General features: G+C 38.1%; 4 protein-coding genes across 5 annotated transcripts in view; 1 reads left to right on the top strand and 3 right to left on the bottom strand.

Annotated features, from left to right (window-relative positions):
* The window catches only part of LOC146468817 (ras-like protein 1), a 348000-nt gene that overhangs the window by 281071 nt on the left and 49090 nt on the right, over nt 1-17839 (bottom strand). The gene's annotated exons all lie outside the window — the stretch shown is intronic.
* Nucleotides 1-17839, bottom strand: part of LOC146468819 (uncharacterized) — a 349521-nt gene that overhangs the window by 248449 nt on the left and 83233 nt on the right. The window lies entirely within an intron of this gene.
* Nucleotides 9515-10932, bottom strand: LOC146468826 (uncharacterized). The gene has a single exon (XM_085123901.1). It carries the CDS (start codon nt 10792-10794, stop codon nt 9895-9897), a length of 900 nt encoding a protein of 299 aa, XP_084980027.1. The 5' UTR covers nt 10795-10932; the 3' UTR covers nt 9515-9894.
* Nucleotides 15982-17819, top strand: LOC146468827 (uncharacterized). The gene is made up of 3 exons (XM_085123912.1): nt 15982-16151; nt 16282-16330; nt 16890-17819. The coding sequence occupies exon 3, from the start codon at nt 16894-16896 to the stop codon at nt 17563-17565; it is 672 nt and encodes a 223-aa protein (XP_084980038.1). The 5' UTR covers nt 15982-16151; nt 16282-16330; nt 16890-16893; the 3' UTR covers nt 17566-17819.

The following is a 17839-nucleotide window of genomic DNA, read 5'->3' on the forward strand; positions in this document are numbered from 1 at the left end:
CTCGATGCCTTAGCTAATTCACGGCTTTCTTAATGAATGTTTGTCGCACCGTTTATTTGAGCGTGCTCAAGCAGTTTAAGGCCTGGGTTTGAAGGGTGTTCAGAAATTATGAATGATCCCCTTTTTCTTCGGTTTGTCTGCCTAGAACAGGATGAAATTTTCCCTGAATATTAAACTTGATGTTTTCTTTTGCCTTAACGTATAATTTTGATCACGTGACACATCACGTGACCAAAAAATGAGAATTTCGTGAATCGGCGATATGGCGGCGAATTTTCTTTATAAGGATAACTGAATTAGTGTTTCCGAAGCAGATTTTAAATATTTAACTTTCTACGTTTGGAATGACTGTCCTTAAGTTTTTAAATTGGAGAAATTAACAATCAAAGGTTGAATTGTGGACTAAAAAATGACCTTTGCCCTGATAATTTTTTTCTGGAGAACAATGGACGATCATTCCAAACGTGAAGCGATGGAGATATTTAATCTTTATTAGAAACGCGTTTTTGTTTGATGTTATCTCTTAAAACCGTCGCCTACCTGTGAAATCTTTGCTTTTTTCACAAAAATGATCACGTGACATGTCACGTGATCTATAACACTACTTATTATGCTTAGAAATTTTCAGAATGATAAGACCTTTTTATCTTCCAAATTTCAGTTCAGTGCCATTGAATTTGTTAAAGTTATCTAGAATAAACCATTTTTCCTCTTAATAGCCCTTGACCCAGGCCTTAAACTGCTTGAGTGTTTCACACGCGATGGAAGAGATTACTGCGCTGAAAAAAAAATCTACACCGTGTGTGTTTAGCTGTGTATAATCCAACGAATAACGTGGATAAAGTACGAGAATTGAAATGCCTCCAAAGGACGCTGAACTGTTAATTCACCACTTTATTATGTCACACTATATTTGAAGGTGCTTTATTCACCTACTATGCTTGAGTTTATTACGCTAACGTACAAAGTTACACGATGCGTGTCTAGTTGCAGTTTGAAAAGTTTGATTTTGTTTGAATTGCTCTTTGGCATCAACCATAACCCGTTTCGTGAACAATGCACTCTTTCGAATGTTTGAATTTCCTTTTCCGCCCAACTGATGTTTTCATACCTACTCAGACGCAAACCAATGGAGCTTGTTTTTTCTTTTTGTCTTCGCCTGGTTTTATGTCATCGAATAGATTGCGCTTCGTTGAAGTGAAAATTTCTTGTGTTAGAATAACAAAGTGATGAAACGAATAAACAAGAGAGAACTCCAGTTTCATGCTTTTATTGACTATTCGTGTCGCCTTCGACTTGCGTTATTACAGTTTTATCGAAATGTGAAATCGTTTACGAACAAAACTAAACTTTTTGTTCATTTCTCAAAGCTTTGTGTGCATACAACGCTGTTCATTTCTCACGCCTATTGTTGCAAGCGAACAACATGACTTTTATTTGAATATAAGTAGTCCGTTGTAACATGCCAACAATTTTGCGTGAATTGAAATGTTACTTTCTCTAAATATAAATACCGTTCTATTCGAGTCACAGTGCATATTTTTGTTTTGACACGTTCCTCTGAGGAAGGCATTTTAGTGTGTTTCTAAGTGTGCAGTGATAAACTTAATTTTGTAAATATAACTTTAACTTCATGCTTATAAACCAGGTTAACGAAAACCAATTACGTTTTTTTGTTGTTGCCTAAGCAATTGTTTGGGACTCGCCTATTGTTGCGAAGCGAACAACATGACTCTTATTTGAATATAAGTAGTCCGTTGTAACATGCAACTAATTTTGTAACGTTATTAAATCATGTATAGTAAACTCAGAACTATGTTTTCGCTTTCCTTCTGCTGCCAATATTTCTTTTTCTGAAATTTTAGTTCAGGGAAACGATAGTAACTTAAAGCTGGTTTAACAAAAACGATTTTTTTTTTTGCTATTTGCGTTCTTTAGAATTGTTTAGGACTCGAGTATTGTTGCCAAGCGCACAGCATAACCTTAAGCTGAATTTAAATGGTCCGTTGTAACATGCGGATAATTTTGTAAAGTACATCGTGTATAGTAAACTCACGGATTGGCTTTCGCTTTCCTTCTGCTGTCAACATTTTCTTTTCCGAAAAATTAGTTTAGAGAAACGAGGGTAACGCGGCAACGAAATCGGTTGAAAGAAAACAAACAACGCAACTTTCAGTTGAAGGTAAATAGTCCGTTGTAAGAAAGCGGACAATTTTGTAAAGTAAATCGTGTAAAGTAAACGCACGAATTGGCTTTCGCTTTCCTTCTGTTGTCAACATTTTCTTTTCCGGAAAATTAGTTTAGAGACGCGGCAACGAAATCGGTTGAACGAAAACACTGCAACTTTAAGTTGAATGTAAATAGTCCGTTGTAACAAAGCGGACAACATGACTTTTATTTGAAAGTAAATAGTAAGTAGGTCTTGTAAAGTAAACGCACGATTTCGTTTTCGCTTTCCTTCTGTTGTCAACATTTTCTTGTCCGGAAAATTAGTTTAGAGAAACTAGGGTAGCGCGGAAGCGAAATCGGTTAAACGAAAACAAGGTAAATTGTTTATGTTCCTTTTAATTAATTTGTTGAGTAACTAAATTAAAAATAATGTAACCTGCGGTAATTGATTTATGTTTGCTCTGATTAAGTGCAAAAAAAGGGACACATTTTGTGGTAAGGTTACCTCTCTGTTGTATGACTTACAGTTTACGCAGTTTTCCAGTCAGCTGTTTTCAAAACACGGGAAAAGACACAAATTATCATGTTTATTCAATGAAATTATTTGAGTTGAAATAAAATATTGTCTGGTGTCCATTTTTGGGGTGTTACAGCTAACAGACTACAAACCGTTGGCTTAAGACTAGATTGACCGGTTTCCTTTTCAACAATATGACTACCATTTTGAATCCTCAAATCCAACCGGTCCCAAAACCAGTTTGACCCGTTCAATAGTTTCCGTCAGTGATCTCTCATTGGTTCTTAGCACACCCATTGTTCTTTCCCTATATATTTGATGTACTACCCGGATTGTTGGGCGGAATCGTACCACCAGAACACAGTACACTTTACTCCAAATAATCAACAATAATAAACTTGCATCTCATTAAACCCCTACTATACCCAGACCGTTGGCATCTCATTACACCCCTCCTATACCTAGATCGCTTGCATCTCATTACACCCTCTCTCCTATACCTACATGGGGTCTTGAATCTATTTGAATACATGAATAAAATTGGTCTAGTCATCCGAGAGATACTACTCAAAGGATTTTCACGCCCGAGTAAAACGTATTCGTCATTATCTTTTTCTTTATTGCATCTAAGCAATAAAGCGACTAGTCCGGAAGTACTTTGTTCTATCCCAAGTTATCTATTTTGAGGCGTATTAGCGTCTATCATAATTTCATTTCCAGTAGGAGAAGTTCATTGAGATTCCAGGCACCCCAAAGAGACCAATGTTAAAGATATTTTTTTCGTGAAATTTTCAAAGTTTAAGTGTTTCACGCAATAATAGGAGTTAAATCCATCTGCGAAAGAATGCATTTTTATACCCTTTTTAACCTTCTATTTTACGAAATTAAAAAAAATCCAGTCATTTTTATCTGCCACCGAGATGATAGTAGCTGTTCCCAGACCTGTTATAAATCTTCAAATGCTATGATTGTTCATATGGCAGGGGGGGTCGATCATGCAAGTTTTTGTTGCATAATCCCCATTAAACCAGCTGTGATTTTACTTCGATAATCACCTTTGAGCGATAAAGTGGACAAAGAGGAGAAAACGTAGGCAAAATTTGTCGTCATTTGCTCCGATACTTCGTAGAAATTCCTACCAAAGCAGGAAAATCTGTATATATTCTATTTTCTGCGGCCAAGAAGGAAGATTCACGATGGTCTGAGATCGGGTTTCGCTTCCTCGCGTGAATAGCTCGCGCTCTCAACCATCAAGACACTTAAAGGACTATAGCTACTGGCAGTTTCATCAGCAGTTTAACCCTCGGACGTACATGCAAACTCATACCCTCACCGTGGTAAAAGAGGTGGGTGGTTGAAACTCCCCACCCCTTAGCGTTTTCGGTACCGTTACGATACGATATATTTCGTTATTTTATTACGATACGCTACGATGTATTCTTTAATAGATAGCCTGTTATCTTGTCTACAAGAAGATGTTAATATTTTTGGATACATATACAAGTGGCGCTGCTTGGGGCCAATAAAGTCATCCAACGTGGTGGACTCTTTTTGTCTGATTTTTCTCTTTTTTCTACTATAACTTTCGTTTTCTGCCAGAAAATTGAAAGTTTTACCCAGAAAATACACTTTTCGAAGACAGCTTAGCATGTAAAATATGGCTTAATACATACTTGAGTTGCTTTACAACTACTTCTGGCTCAGAATATGGCTCTGACAGCTTATAATATTACATTTCAATGCATTAAAACCACACTTCACTTGTTTTTTAATATATCCTGTATCTATGAGCCGATTTTCACCAAATTCGCAGCAAATGCGTCTTAGACACAAACAAAAACTCTCTTGATAAAATAAAATAAAAAGAAAAAACAGGGGGAAGGAGTTAGCATACACAATCGCCTGATTCAGCCCCCCCGGAAATACGGGAAAATCGTGTATCTTTAGCAGCATGGCACACAGCAATGACAACTACTCCCGTTTTTCTGTTTCGGCTGCAAGTAAATCTTTCTATTATCTCTCGTTTAGTGTAAAAATGAAGTCGCAAGTCGTATTTTTAATGTGCTAATTCACTAGTTGAAGACAGCAACCTTCAAGGGTTAGATTTCGAATTAAAATTAGGGCCAATTTCAGAGGCCTATATCTGTCCCGGCATATGTTTTCTGGAGCAAAACTATAGCTGAGGTCTAACCTTAATCCTTCCTTTTTTACGCCCTCGAAGTGCCTTTTTTGGCCCGCTAAAAGCGAATTATCCAGAATAAAAAGTGTGCAGGGTATTTTGATTAGTTCGATGGCTCGTTGTCACGATTACCGTCACGCAAATCACATAACTAAAACAATCCATTCATCTAAAGTAAACGTTTTTTTTGTTCTCAACGACAAATCTTGAAGACAGGTATTTAATATTTCAGGTCCTTTACAATACCACGTCATTATTTCAAATTTTAAAAGAAACAAGAAGCCGTTTCCAGCTTATACTCGGGTCATATTTGACTGTGTGGTGCGTAAAGCCTACAATCTTTTAACAGTGATAACCTCCAGCATCGCCAATTCCCCCAAATAGATAGCCTGCTAGCAAGCTCTCTTGGGGGTGGATCCTCTTTCTCCCTACCGCCCCCACCCCCCAAGACAGCTTGCTCGCAGGCTACCAAATAGATAGATACAGAGATATAGTGAGGCAATAAGAAACCACCAGATAGAATTGCATTTCTTGCAGTCAGAATGAAATACAGGGGAAAATGACATTTGTCATACGAATGCTTTTTATAATCCCCGGGCTTTAATCCTTACGTTTTCACCTTTCGTTTAGAGACAGAACCATTTGTATGGTCCTAATATGTATGTGACGCCGGGTCAATGACGGATCGTAATTTTTGGTATGATCTAGACCCCGGGGGGGGGGGGGTACTCCCTTATGTGACCTTAACGGGGACGTGGGCCCGATAGGGTATGGTTTTCAGGGTGTCTTGTCTTGAACGGGGTATCTTTTTCATCACTTCCCGTCTTTTTTTTTTTTTTTTTTTTTTTTTTTTTTTAATGCAAATCTTTATTGGAAATAACAAGATTACAATTTGTAGTTTTACATTTCAGAAATACACACAGTTACACAACACTGGACACATGCACAAAAAACGTACACACAAACACAAGTTGTAAAAGGCATGTTAAATATAGACTAAGTAGACTAAGTAAATAATGATTATGAAAGGCCTTCAATGCGAAGTTTGAAGGCAATACGTTGCTTAAACTCATCAAAGTTGATTTGTTTTTTGTTCAGTTTTTGACAGTAAAGATAATATTTTGCAAATAACAAGCAATAATTAAATTTTTTAAGCGACATATCTGAAGACGATAACTGATCATTACCAAATTTACCAAATAGAAATTCTTCGGTGGAGGGTGAAAGGGAGGTGGCATGTTCCCTGTTGAACCATTCCATAACGTTACTGATAAAGGACTTGGAAAAGTGGCAGTCGATGAAAGTGTGACCCATCGAGTCACCTTCATTACAGTATAGACAGTCTTTGTTATTTTCAATACCAAAGTAATACAATTCCTTCTTTGTAACAATAATTCTATGTCAAAATTTATAATAGAATTCTCTAAGTTTAGGTTCCTTACAGATTAGCTTCAATTTACTAAAATAGCAAGGCCAACTCAAATTCATCGACTGAATTTCGTGTTCCCATTTCCTTGAACCAGTAGCCTTAGTTACAATTTTTTTTGTAATAAGCCAATAGAAATCTTTGCTTTTCACCTTGAGTAAGTTTATTGAAACAGTTGGCGACAGAGAGAATATAAAGTTGTCCTTTTCGAATTTGCGTTTGTTAAGCGAGGTCTGACTTGCCTTTTCTCGCAGATGTTTCGGAATTGCTGCAAGGACTTGAAAATATCGAAGAAAATTGCACTTAAGGTGACGGTATTTTTGGAGGAATTCCTGATAGGAAAGAAATTTCCCCTCATCATTTAAAACATCCCGGATAGAGAATATACCATTAAGATGCCATTCGTTGTAATAAAATGGCTTCCCGTTTATTAAGATTTCTCTATTATTAAATAGCACTAAATCTTGCTCTTGGTAATATCCATACAACTGTTTTAACTCCAACATGTGGATTAGGATTTCTTTATAAAAAAGTGGAAGGTCAATCTGTTTAATAAAATGGTTATCGTAATTACATCGAAGTAAGAAGTTAAGTCCACCGTACCTTTTAAAATAATAGCTTGGGATATATGACCAAGATTCATCTGAGCAGTTTTCACTTTTTAAAAGTCTGGGTATCCATGCTAAATTAAGGGACTTAAATGTATTCAGAATATTTGGTACGCGCAAACCGCCATCCATATAGTCCTGGTACATTACTTGCCTTTTTATTTTATCAGGTTTTTTGTTCCATATAAAATTAAATAAATAGTTGGTGATCAACTTGACACTCGCTTCTATAGGCATGCTCGACATTGAAGCCGAATAAATCAGCTGTGGAACTCCTAAGCTTTTAAAAATTAGACATCTACCAAGTAGAGTTAGACTTCGGGATCTCCAGAAGTTAAGCCGGTTGTCCATTTTCTCAATTTTTTCGGTAATGTTCTTCTTGTAGTTACCTTTTTCATCGTAAGAAATAAAAATACCAAGAGTTCTGACGGGATCTTTAGTCCATTTTAGACCCAACGGTTTAGAATCACTAAAACGCCAAGGTCCCAGCCATAGTGCTTTTGTTTTAGACTGGTTAAGCTTCAATCCCGATACACGTTCAAAGACATTGAGTAAGGCAATGGCATTTTCATCTGAATTTAGATCTTTACATAATAAGGAGGTGTCATCAGCAAATTGACTAATTTTGAATTCGTGACCGTGGATTTTTATCCCCTGTATATTTTGATCTTGTCGTATCTTACTCGCTAAAATTTCCGCTCCTAGAATAAAGTCAATAAAGAGGAGAGGGGATAATGGACAGCCTTGTCTAACTCCTCTAGACAATGGAAAGGATTCTGTACAAAAGCCATCGTTTAAGACTGAACTTTCACTTTTAGCGTACAAAATTGAGATCCAACGTTTGATACTTTCACCAAAGTTGAATACAGAAAGAGTCTGTTGAATAAAGGGCCATTCCAGGGAATCAAAAGCTTTCCTAAAATCAAGCAAAAGAAGGATTCCCGGAATGTTTTGCCGTTTTGTTTGTTCAGGAACGTCTGTTAACAAACGAATGTTCTGCCCGATGTATCTTCCTTTAACAAATCCGGTTTGGTCTGGATTAATTAACTTCGGTAGTATACTTTCTATTCTTTTAGCAATAACTTTAGATGCGATCTTGTAGTCGACATTTAATAAAGTGATGGGGCGCCAATTTGACAGAAACAATAAGTTAGAATCTTCTTTTGGAACAAGTGTTATGACACCTCTTCTTTGAGAACCAACGCCAACGTCGTAAGAAGCATTAAGACTGTTCAGTAGATCCTGACCAAGAATTTCAAAAAAACAGTTGAAGAATTCGACAATATAACCATCTTCTCCTGGAGACTTTCCTAATTTAAATGTCCTCAATATATTCTGGCATTCTTCAAGAGTTAGCTTTCCTTCAATTTCATCCCTTTCATCGTCAGATAGTTTCGGCAGTTCTAGATTCATTTGGCAGTAAAGTTATTGAAGTCACTGTCATCGCTTTTATCACTATCCACCTCCGATTTATATAAATCAGCATAATAAGAGTGAATTTCGCACATGATTTCTTTTTCATCTACAATGACATTACCGTCGGGATCTGGTTTAAGTTCCGCAATGACCTTCGTGTTAAAATTCCTTTTTTCTATGTTGAAGAAGTATTTGGTCGACTTCTCGCCTTCCTCCGTCCAACGCACTTTAGAACGAAATATTGCCCCTTTTCCTCTAGTGTCATAAATGGCCTGAAGATCGCGTTTCAACCGATCGTATTCTTTTAGTTCAGGGTCGATGTTTTGAAGGCCATTACTGTTTGTAATCAACGTATCAATTTCATCCAAACGTTTTTGAATGGCTGTTTCCACATTCCTACTCTGCTTAGCTTTGTATTTAGAATAAGGAATTGTTAGGCTTCTGATTTCCATTTTGATTAACTCCCATTTGAGTCTTTTGTCCTCAATGTCATTATATTTTTCTTTTATTTTTGGATAATTGTTCTTGATTAAATTTACATATTTCTCATCTTCAAGCAAAGAATTTTTAAATTTCCATAGGCCAGGGCCGCGACAACAATTGCTAATTTTTAATTTTAGTCGGACCGCTTTGTGATCAGGAGCTATAGAAGTTCTTGAGTCGGTAGCAAGAACGAATTTCATAATGGAAGTTGACACCAGAAAAAAATCTATTCTTGATTTGACTTTTAGATATTTAGATTCGTACGTAAAACTTTTTTTAGATGGGTTCTTCTTCCTAAATACGTCGGAGAGATTCGACTCTTCCATCATTAATAACAATTTGTCACGATAGGTTGTTGGTTTCCATTGCGCGCCACCTTTTTTATCAATACGCTCCAAGGTTACATTCCAGTCACCGCCAATAATTACGTTATCAATTTCGGCATTGCTTAGCAATGCCTCATTTAAGCCTTGGATAAAGTTGTTCTGTTGCACCAAGTTATTAAGAGCATAAATGTTGCAAATAGAGAGTTTTACCTTATGAATAATCAAGTTGATGATTACGATCCTCCCTTCTGGATCGCTGAAATGGCTGGTGACGGATAGATCATAAGAAGATTTAATCAGAATACAAACTCCTTTCTGACGATTGGTCCCATGGGAGAAAAAGATGCCACCTCCCCATTCATTTCTCCACACTACTTCATCTTTTGGTCCAGAGTATGTTTCTTGTAGGAGATAAAATAAACATTTTTGGCTCTTCAAATAACTGAAAATACTTCTTCTTTTAAGTTGGCTTTTCAAGCCTCTCACGTTCAAAGAAAGTAAACTGCACTTAGATAAATCTAACATGTCGGAGAAAAAAAAACACAATATTACATCAACACCCAAAACACAGGTACACAAACAACCCAATAATAGGACGCTAGGCACAAGAACACAAACATAAAGTCTATGAAATCAAGAGGCAATAAAACAACCTATGTACTACCCTTCGAGCAACAGCCTATAAATCGACAGATCCGCTAGATACCGGCATATATGCTAATAGTACACTCTTCAAGAATACCGGATAGTTAATAGCGATAAATGGCATCCTAGAGTTGCTTTACGTCTTCGATGGAAAGCATTTTCCTTGGTCTCCCCGAAGGGGCCGTTTTGATAAATACTTTCCCATCCAACGACCAGAAACTTATAATCTTTCCATCTTTCTTCTTCTGTAGAGCCAAGGACATCATTTCCCTTCTGTAATTAGTCAAGTTTTCATTAATAAAGATGCGGTGGTTCCTTTGTCCGGAGGACAAGGAGCTCGGGAAAATACTTGAGAGGGTTACATTCTTGAGCTGAGTGCGAGCTTTGTATAATTTAGTTTTGTCTTTGTGATTTGCAAATTTAACAATTATTGGCTTTATTCCCTGTTTACGATATAGACGATGCGATATCTCGATCTTTTCAGCCGTCATTTCCACTCCAACTGCCTCAGCCACTTTGCACACAATCTCATCGGTCTGGGCATCGATGTCTTCGGGAATGCCGTGTATTTCTACAGAGTTCTTCCTAGAATATTGCTCAAGCTCTTCAAAGCTTACCTGCAATTCTTCAATGTTTTCCTTCTGTTCCTTGACTGTATTTTTAACCCTGTTTAACTCGATTTCCAGTGACGCTACGTATGTGTTTTGGTCCTTGAGTTCTTTTTGTAGTTTGGTGACTGCGCTGTTACTCTTTGAGATTTCGTGTCGAAGCTCCGCAACCTCCTCAGTCAGTTTGCTGTTATCTTTAGCTAATGAAGTAATAGTGCCTTGAATAATGTCGATGGCACCCTGAATATTCTTGAGGAGGTTGTGTATATCCTTTAGATTCGGTTCAGCTTCGCCTAATTCCTCCCGAAGTGGTTCGTTGCAATCAGAAGGAGACGCCATGTTCAATTGGTCACCACGTGGTTGTTTGTGGTCTGGTGAAACAATTTCGTCGCCAGATCCGCGTTCAGCTCGCTTCATACTTCTTAGCAACAATTCTGCGATTCAAGGAAAATGTTTGATGGACTTCCTACGCACTTTTTCTTTCTATCCTGACCGTTTCACGAAGGGCGGTACGGAGCTCAATTACACACGTCCGGCCATGATAGTGGCCCAAGCCTCTCCCATCACTTCCCGTCTTAAACAGGGTATCCCTACATGTCCTAATGGCTTAAACAGATTATGATTGCCAATGCCTTAAAATACAGTAAGAAACTAGTGTATTCTTATTTCATTCTAGTCTTAAACAGGGTGTGATTTTGGGTTAACCATTTTCATCCCAACAACACATATATGTGACGAAAACACCGTTCTTGCTTCTATGAATTGCTTCATGATAATGTGTCAATGACACCAACTGATGTATATTTCCACCATCAAACCCAGCAAACCGACTACGCCTCCCGATTTTCGCTGCATATCACCGTTGGTTTGGCAACAAAGTCCTAAATGCCAATTGTTCAGCCAAAAAATATCATCAAAAATTACACTTATTTATCGTCAATTTTTAATCCAAATAATTTGTTCAAAAATGAGAAGTCTATATTTACAGCAAACTTCAAGGTCAGACCTTGGTATCTGACTGGAAGTTTTCCTCTCAACGCTTTCCGAGGGCTATACTTCAGCCATTTTATCAGACCCAGTCTTGCGTATCTCACGTTGCCTCGTTTACACCCGAAGAGAACTCTGGGTAATTCAGCCATAGCGCGAGCGTAGAACTGCTGCCCTTTTATTTCATAGTTTTAATGTAAGTGTCGAGTCACCCAGTACCACCAGCGAAATTTCGAATCCGTTGAATATTTTATTACTCCAAACGCCTCCAAATTGCCTTTGCAGGTCCTGGAATCCATCCACAAAACGGCCAGAGAGGCAACTTCACTCGTGGACCTCCATGTCTGCTCAGACAGCATGTTTGGCGACTCAGTCAGCATGAAATCACCTATCACCTTTGTTTTCTATCAGAGGATGCCTCTACCCACATCACAGCTTAATGATGCCAGAATGGGGGTTTCTGCAGAGGAAAATGGCTCGAAAAACACTTATAAAGCGATGATTTTACCAGATTCGTGCTCGTGCACTCGCTCGAAACAAACAACAATCGTCACTTGCATCACGTGACAATTTAGCTTGAGCCCACAGTTTCTTAAGACCGCAGATATTTTTATTTCATCTCCATTTATGGAGAAATTAAGTGGCTCAGACTATTTATTGCCAAAAAGTCATTGAAAAAAATACCACACACCTGGTATTTAAAGGAGTAAATGTCTTAGAAAGGGCCTGAAAATTTTGAATTCTGTCTTAAACGGAATAGGGAAATCGGAGAATTGTGTCTTAAACAGGGTCAGGGTTTGAACGCCCGAGCCGCACCTCCCTACCCAAGCATCTGTTGAGTACCCCCCTTCCCGGGATCTAGAGTAACGTTACGCATCACGCGTACGTTTATATCCTTGTACGTTTTTCAATGTTTCGCTGTTTATATTTTTAAATGAAATTCAGGGGAAAGCATTTGTTATTCACCTTTCATTTGAAGACAGAAACCCTTTCTACGTTGATTGTTTTTCTATGGTGAACGTGAGACATCTTTATCTATCTTGGCCCGCAAGGTCATAGACTGATTTAGTTGCCTAATTTTCGGTTCAACAAAACTAACCTTGAGGTACTCAGGTTAGCCTAAAAAACACTCTGGTTAGCTTAAAGAGCACTCCAGTTAGCCTAAATAGCACTTTGGTTAGCTTAAATAGCTCCTCGGTTAGCTTAACGGTTAGCAGTTTAGGTTGGGGTTGTTCATGCCTCGCATGCCTCGCATGTTTTGTTCATGCCTCGCACGTCTGCCTCGCATATTGTAAACACTCCTCACGGCCCGAAAACAAAGAACGCGACCGAGAATTTAAAGAATTTGATAACACGACAGAAAACGTAACTCGTACTAGCCAAGTACAAAAAACGAGACCGAGAACAATAACTCGTGGCCCGAAGTCTTATCTCTCGGCCCATCACGACCCCAAAAAGAAAAAAAAATTGATAATGTTACCGAAACCTGAACTCGGTCCGCCTTAAGGCCCGTTTACACAGGCGATTTTTGTGGTGATTCCAAATCGCCCGTGTAAACTAGCGGCGATTTCATGGCGATTTTGTGGCGAGTCTACGACCTTTTTTCAGCGGCTAGCACGGAGCGCATGCGATGTTAACACTAACCATTGTTGCAAATAAAAATGTAACATGGAAATGGACGTAGAGACTGCTCAAATGGCTGCGGCGTGCTTAGGAATTGGCACAATTATTCTTTGTCGCCGCCAAAAAAAGACGTCGACAGCGAAAAATCTGGGTTAAGCCGTGGATTTCGACCGAGGGAAACAGACGGTGCATTTCATCGTTTACTTAAAGATCTCGAAGGAGACCCCGAACACTACAGCAATTATCTGCGTTTAGACTTTGCAACATTTGAAGGGCTCGTGCAAAGTGTGTACCCCTTTTTAAAAGAGAGAAACACGAAAATGAGAAATGTCCGCCATGTTTGTGACAATTATCCTCGGGGGTACACCAAAGTAGGTTTTTGTTATTCTCAAACTGAAAAAATCGCCAGTAAATCGCCTCAAAATTCGAGCATGTTCGAAATCGCAGCGATTTTGTGGCGACAAATTGCGACGAAATTTCCATGAAATCGCCGCTAGTTTACACGAGCGATTTGGAATCGCCACAAAAATCGCCGCAAAAATCGCCCGTGTAAACGGGCCTTTACGGCCCGAGTAATAAATACAGGTATTAGAAACCGATTTTAAGCGCCCATCATAATAGTTGATGACGCACTATACAAACTTCCTGTCAAATCTCATCGAATTAACTATTATACTCTTGCTATCTACATTACAAAAACATTTTAAAAGATAAATGGCTCACCTTCAAGACATCTACTAGCTTTCTGTGTCGATTTATAGAGTTGAAACACAACAACAACGTGTTCACATAACGCACAGGCATTTGGCACGGGTTAATTAAATTTATCCGAAAATACAAAAAGAGCTTTGTACCCTACGTGCTGTTATTAGTATTTATTTTATCTAGTCAATGACAGAGGGGTTATCTCACTTTCTAAACTGTTTGACTGAAAGCTTATTTAATAAAGCGACAAGATTAGTTGCATTTCTACTAAAGAATATACCATCCACAATCAAATCCTGAAGGTGCTTATAATTATAAAACAGGAAACTCTGACTGACTGTCTCACCACTAAACAGGAACGTATTCGGTTCCTTTCGTCAATTTTATGACTCTTGAATCCCATTCAACACTGCTGAAAATCCGTTAGTTATGGTTATCTGCAGGTTAAATCAGCCCATGGCACGGTCATTTTCATTTGATGCCGGTTGTGATTAGCGTGACACAAAGATCACTTCCGCTAGCGCGGGGGGAATAGAACCAAACTGAGCTAAGTTTCCTTCCACCAGTAAACTAAGCCCTAGCTGTAAAACAGTTTATGAGTTTAAAAATCCACGTATCTGTTATAGATCTTTCATTTTGATCTTTTGTTCTCTTTTTTTCTCCTTTTCCTCCTTTAATTACGGGATCAGTAAACGGAAGTAAAGGGAACTGAGGTGGAAGGGGGTGAATATAAGCGGGTGTTTCTTCTTTTTGACCCTTATTTATGGGAGCATTTTGGGTTTCTTTCCGAGTTTCATATTAGGAGTCTTCAGTTCGAGGTTCTCTGATACGTAACTGAAGGTTTTCAAGTCAGTTCCATGCCTATGCGCAGATGCCGCCCTGGTCATTTTCTATGGTTGTTCAAGCAAGAGCCGTGATAGGATCTCTCGTCGCGCCGTGGTATTTGTAGTCTCGCAGCCATTCTGTGTCTCGTCTATTTGTTTCTCCTTGAAATGCCTGGATGTCGTCATCCAGAGGATAAATCGTTCCGCGGTTTTTTTGTCGCCAGCAGGACGCGAAAAGAAAGAACTGATTTGCTGCGCTGTGAGAAATTCCGAAATTTTAAAGAGAAGTTCCCATTCGGAACACCGAACGCCTCATATCCTTAGCTACCGTTTTCGGATATTTGCGGTCTTGAAAATTATCAATACATAAATATCCACCACCAACACCCCCCACCCCCCGTTCCGACCGCCTCCTTCTCAGTTCAAATGGAGACTGAGGACAAGTTTTAAGGTTTCCATTTAATCAGGAATTGGAGACCATCACAAGAATTAGTCAGTTTAAAACAGATGCTCGAAATTACTAAGAACGTTGTTCAAAAGTTGCTCCAAAATCTTGTATGATTTTTTTCTTTAAAACCTTTAAAAGCTCCGTTAATGTTGTTAATGTTAGTAAACTAGTAAAGTACTCAACTAAACAAAGGTTTTTTTTATTTCACTGCTCCTTGGCTACTGAGCTGTTCATGACTTGCTAAGACGAGATACATTTTCTCATTCAAGATTAATTGTAATTGCCCGAATATACCCACAAGCTTAAGAAAATCCCCATCCTCACCAGGAGAAATGTTACTCAATTTTTTGCCCTAAATTCTCCCATAACAAAAGACCAAACAAAAGCCAATGAAATAACAAATGACACCCGCCAATTTTCGAATAGCAATTAAAAAAAAAAACAGTGCCCCACCACGACACAGAAAGCTAGTAGATGTCTTGAAGATGAGCCATTTATCTTTTGAAATATTTTTGTAATGTAGATAGCAAGAGTATAATAGTTAATTTGATGAGATTTGACAGGAAGTTTGTATAGTGCGTCATCAACTGTTATGACATGCGCTTAAAATATGTCGGCAAAATTTATCACGTAGATCGAGTCCCACGGTGGATAGGTTTCTAATATTTATTTCTTTTAAAATTTGAAATAATCATGTGGTATTGTAAAGGACCTTCATTGTTACACTAAACGAGAGATAATAGAAAGATTTACTTGCATCCGAGACAGAAAAACGGGACTAGTTATCGTTCTAGTGTGCGAGGCTTCTAAAGATGCACAATTTTCCCGTTTTTCCGGTGGGCCGAATCGGGCCTGTAACCGTAAATTCACCTTTTCTAATTTTTAGAAAAACGAAAGATCTAGAGTGGTAGAACTTTTAATTGTGATTTTTGAAAATAGTTCACCAAAGGGAAAATTTAGGTAAAATAAAATGAAACCTGAAATTTCCCTCTGTCGTGGGATTTTTGATATTTATAGTCAGTAGCTCTTAATAGGGACTTTAAGATCCAGGAACGCGGACGTCGTCAGAGGCGACCGGAAGTAAAAATCAACTTTTGCAGTTCAGTGCGCATGACAAAAAGCCCAGACTGCCGCGTTTTCGCTCGCCACGAACGTGACAAATGCAGTTTTCGCGTCGTTGATAAAACGTGAGTACTTTGATGGTCTTTCTGGTTTTAATAGATCTTTTTATTGTCACTATTTACGTTTTTTCGAAGGTTTAAACATTCATTGTAGTAATGCTCACTTAAAAAGTTAATCTGATTGCTTTTTCTTCAGATAAACAAGCAAATTCGGTGGGGACTGTCGTGGCATGTTCAAAGCCCAAGTGAGTGTAAATACGCTTAACATATTCTACAGGCATCTAAATTACCACCCTTTTGTTCCTTTTTGTGTGCCATTTCTTGACAACTCGTATTATGAAAGGGAGTTTATAAGAAATGTATTTTTAATTGTTTGCGCTCCATGTAGAAATGAAATAAGCCTTGAGCACAACAATTATAAAACCGAATTATGTTTATGTTAGGTCAATTTTTGAAGTAACTGCTACTGAAGCATGGAAAATTGCCCGAAGGTTTGTTTATTGTACTATTCTTTCATTTTCGAAAAGGGTCCCTATTAATCTCAATATTATTCCCGCTTCAGATGCACCAAACATAAGCTGCGAATTTTGCAATTTATAATTTATTTGATGAATTCATGTTTCCATATGATAGTACTGCCTCCCTTTTACTGAAAGCATAACAGAAAGTAAAAAATTCGACCTTACTACTGGTAATCTATGGAATAATTTCGTCAAGCCAAATTTCCTTCTCTGTCGATTTTTTTTAACATACAGTGTTTTTTAAACATGCATATTAAAACACTGTATATTTATTCCATTGCAGGATTATGAATTGGACTCCCTTGCATGACTTGCTTTTATGCCAGGAAGTAATATGTGTCAACCCCTACAGTGCGAAAAAAAAATCTTTGCAGCGTAGTGCATTGTGGCAAAAAATTGCAGATAATCTGAACGTAGTTAAAGATCCACACTTTAATGTGGAAAAGAGATCTGTTCGTGATCATATTGGTATCCTAGTGCAGCGATTTAAGAGACAACAAGCACAAGAATTGAGAGAGAGTGGAATATCACCCGAGCATACAGAGCTTGATGCTGCCATCGAACAAATCATAGCTTTTGAGGAATCTGCTGACACTGAACAGCAAGAAGCAAATGATGAAAACAGGGAGAAGCTACAGGCAGACAGGAAAAAGGCAGAGGATGTGCGGAAGAAAGCTATGGAAACAATGGGAGAAACAAAGAAAAGGAATTCTGAAGAAGAAACTACTCAAGCAAAGAAGAGCCGATGGAATGGAAGTGGGGCAGTGGAATACCTGAAAGAAAGAGCAGATCAAGAGTTGGCATTTAAAGGACAAGAGCTGGAGTTGAAAAAGAGAGAGAACGAGAGGCTAGAAAGTCTCCAAACTCAACAAACACAGATGTTCAAGGCCATGATGGACCAGCAACAGCAGCAAACTCAAGCCTTGATGTCTATAATAGAAAAACTTGTTCGCAAGTGACTTTCAAAGAGTGACTCATTGGAGTAGTCATTAATGTTGTGTTGTTGTTCTTATAACTCAGGCCTTGATGAAAAGCTTATTCACAAGTGACTCGTTGGGGTGCTCATTAATATTGTGAACTTTTATTTTCCTTTACAAAAGATTTATTGTGTTACATCTTGATTAATTCATTTGATGCTGTTAAAAGCCTTCCTTTTGTAGGAAAAATTTGAAAATTGTAAACCTTATTATTGATTAAATACTTTAACATGTTACTGGTGCTGCAACCAATTGG

Source organism: Pavona decussata, unplaced genomic scaffold, assembly GCF_977016875.1.
Source record: "Pavona decussata unplaced genomic scaffold, jaPavDecu1.1 SCAFFOLD_128, whole genome shotgun sequence".
Taxonomy (NCBI): Eukaryota; Metazoa; Cnidaria; class Anthozoa; order Scleractinia; family Agariciidae; genus Pavona; species Pavona decussata.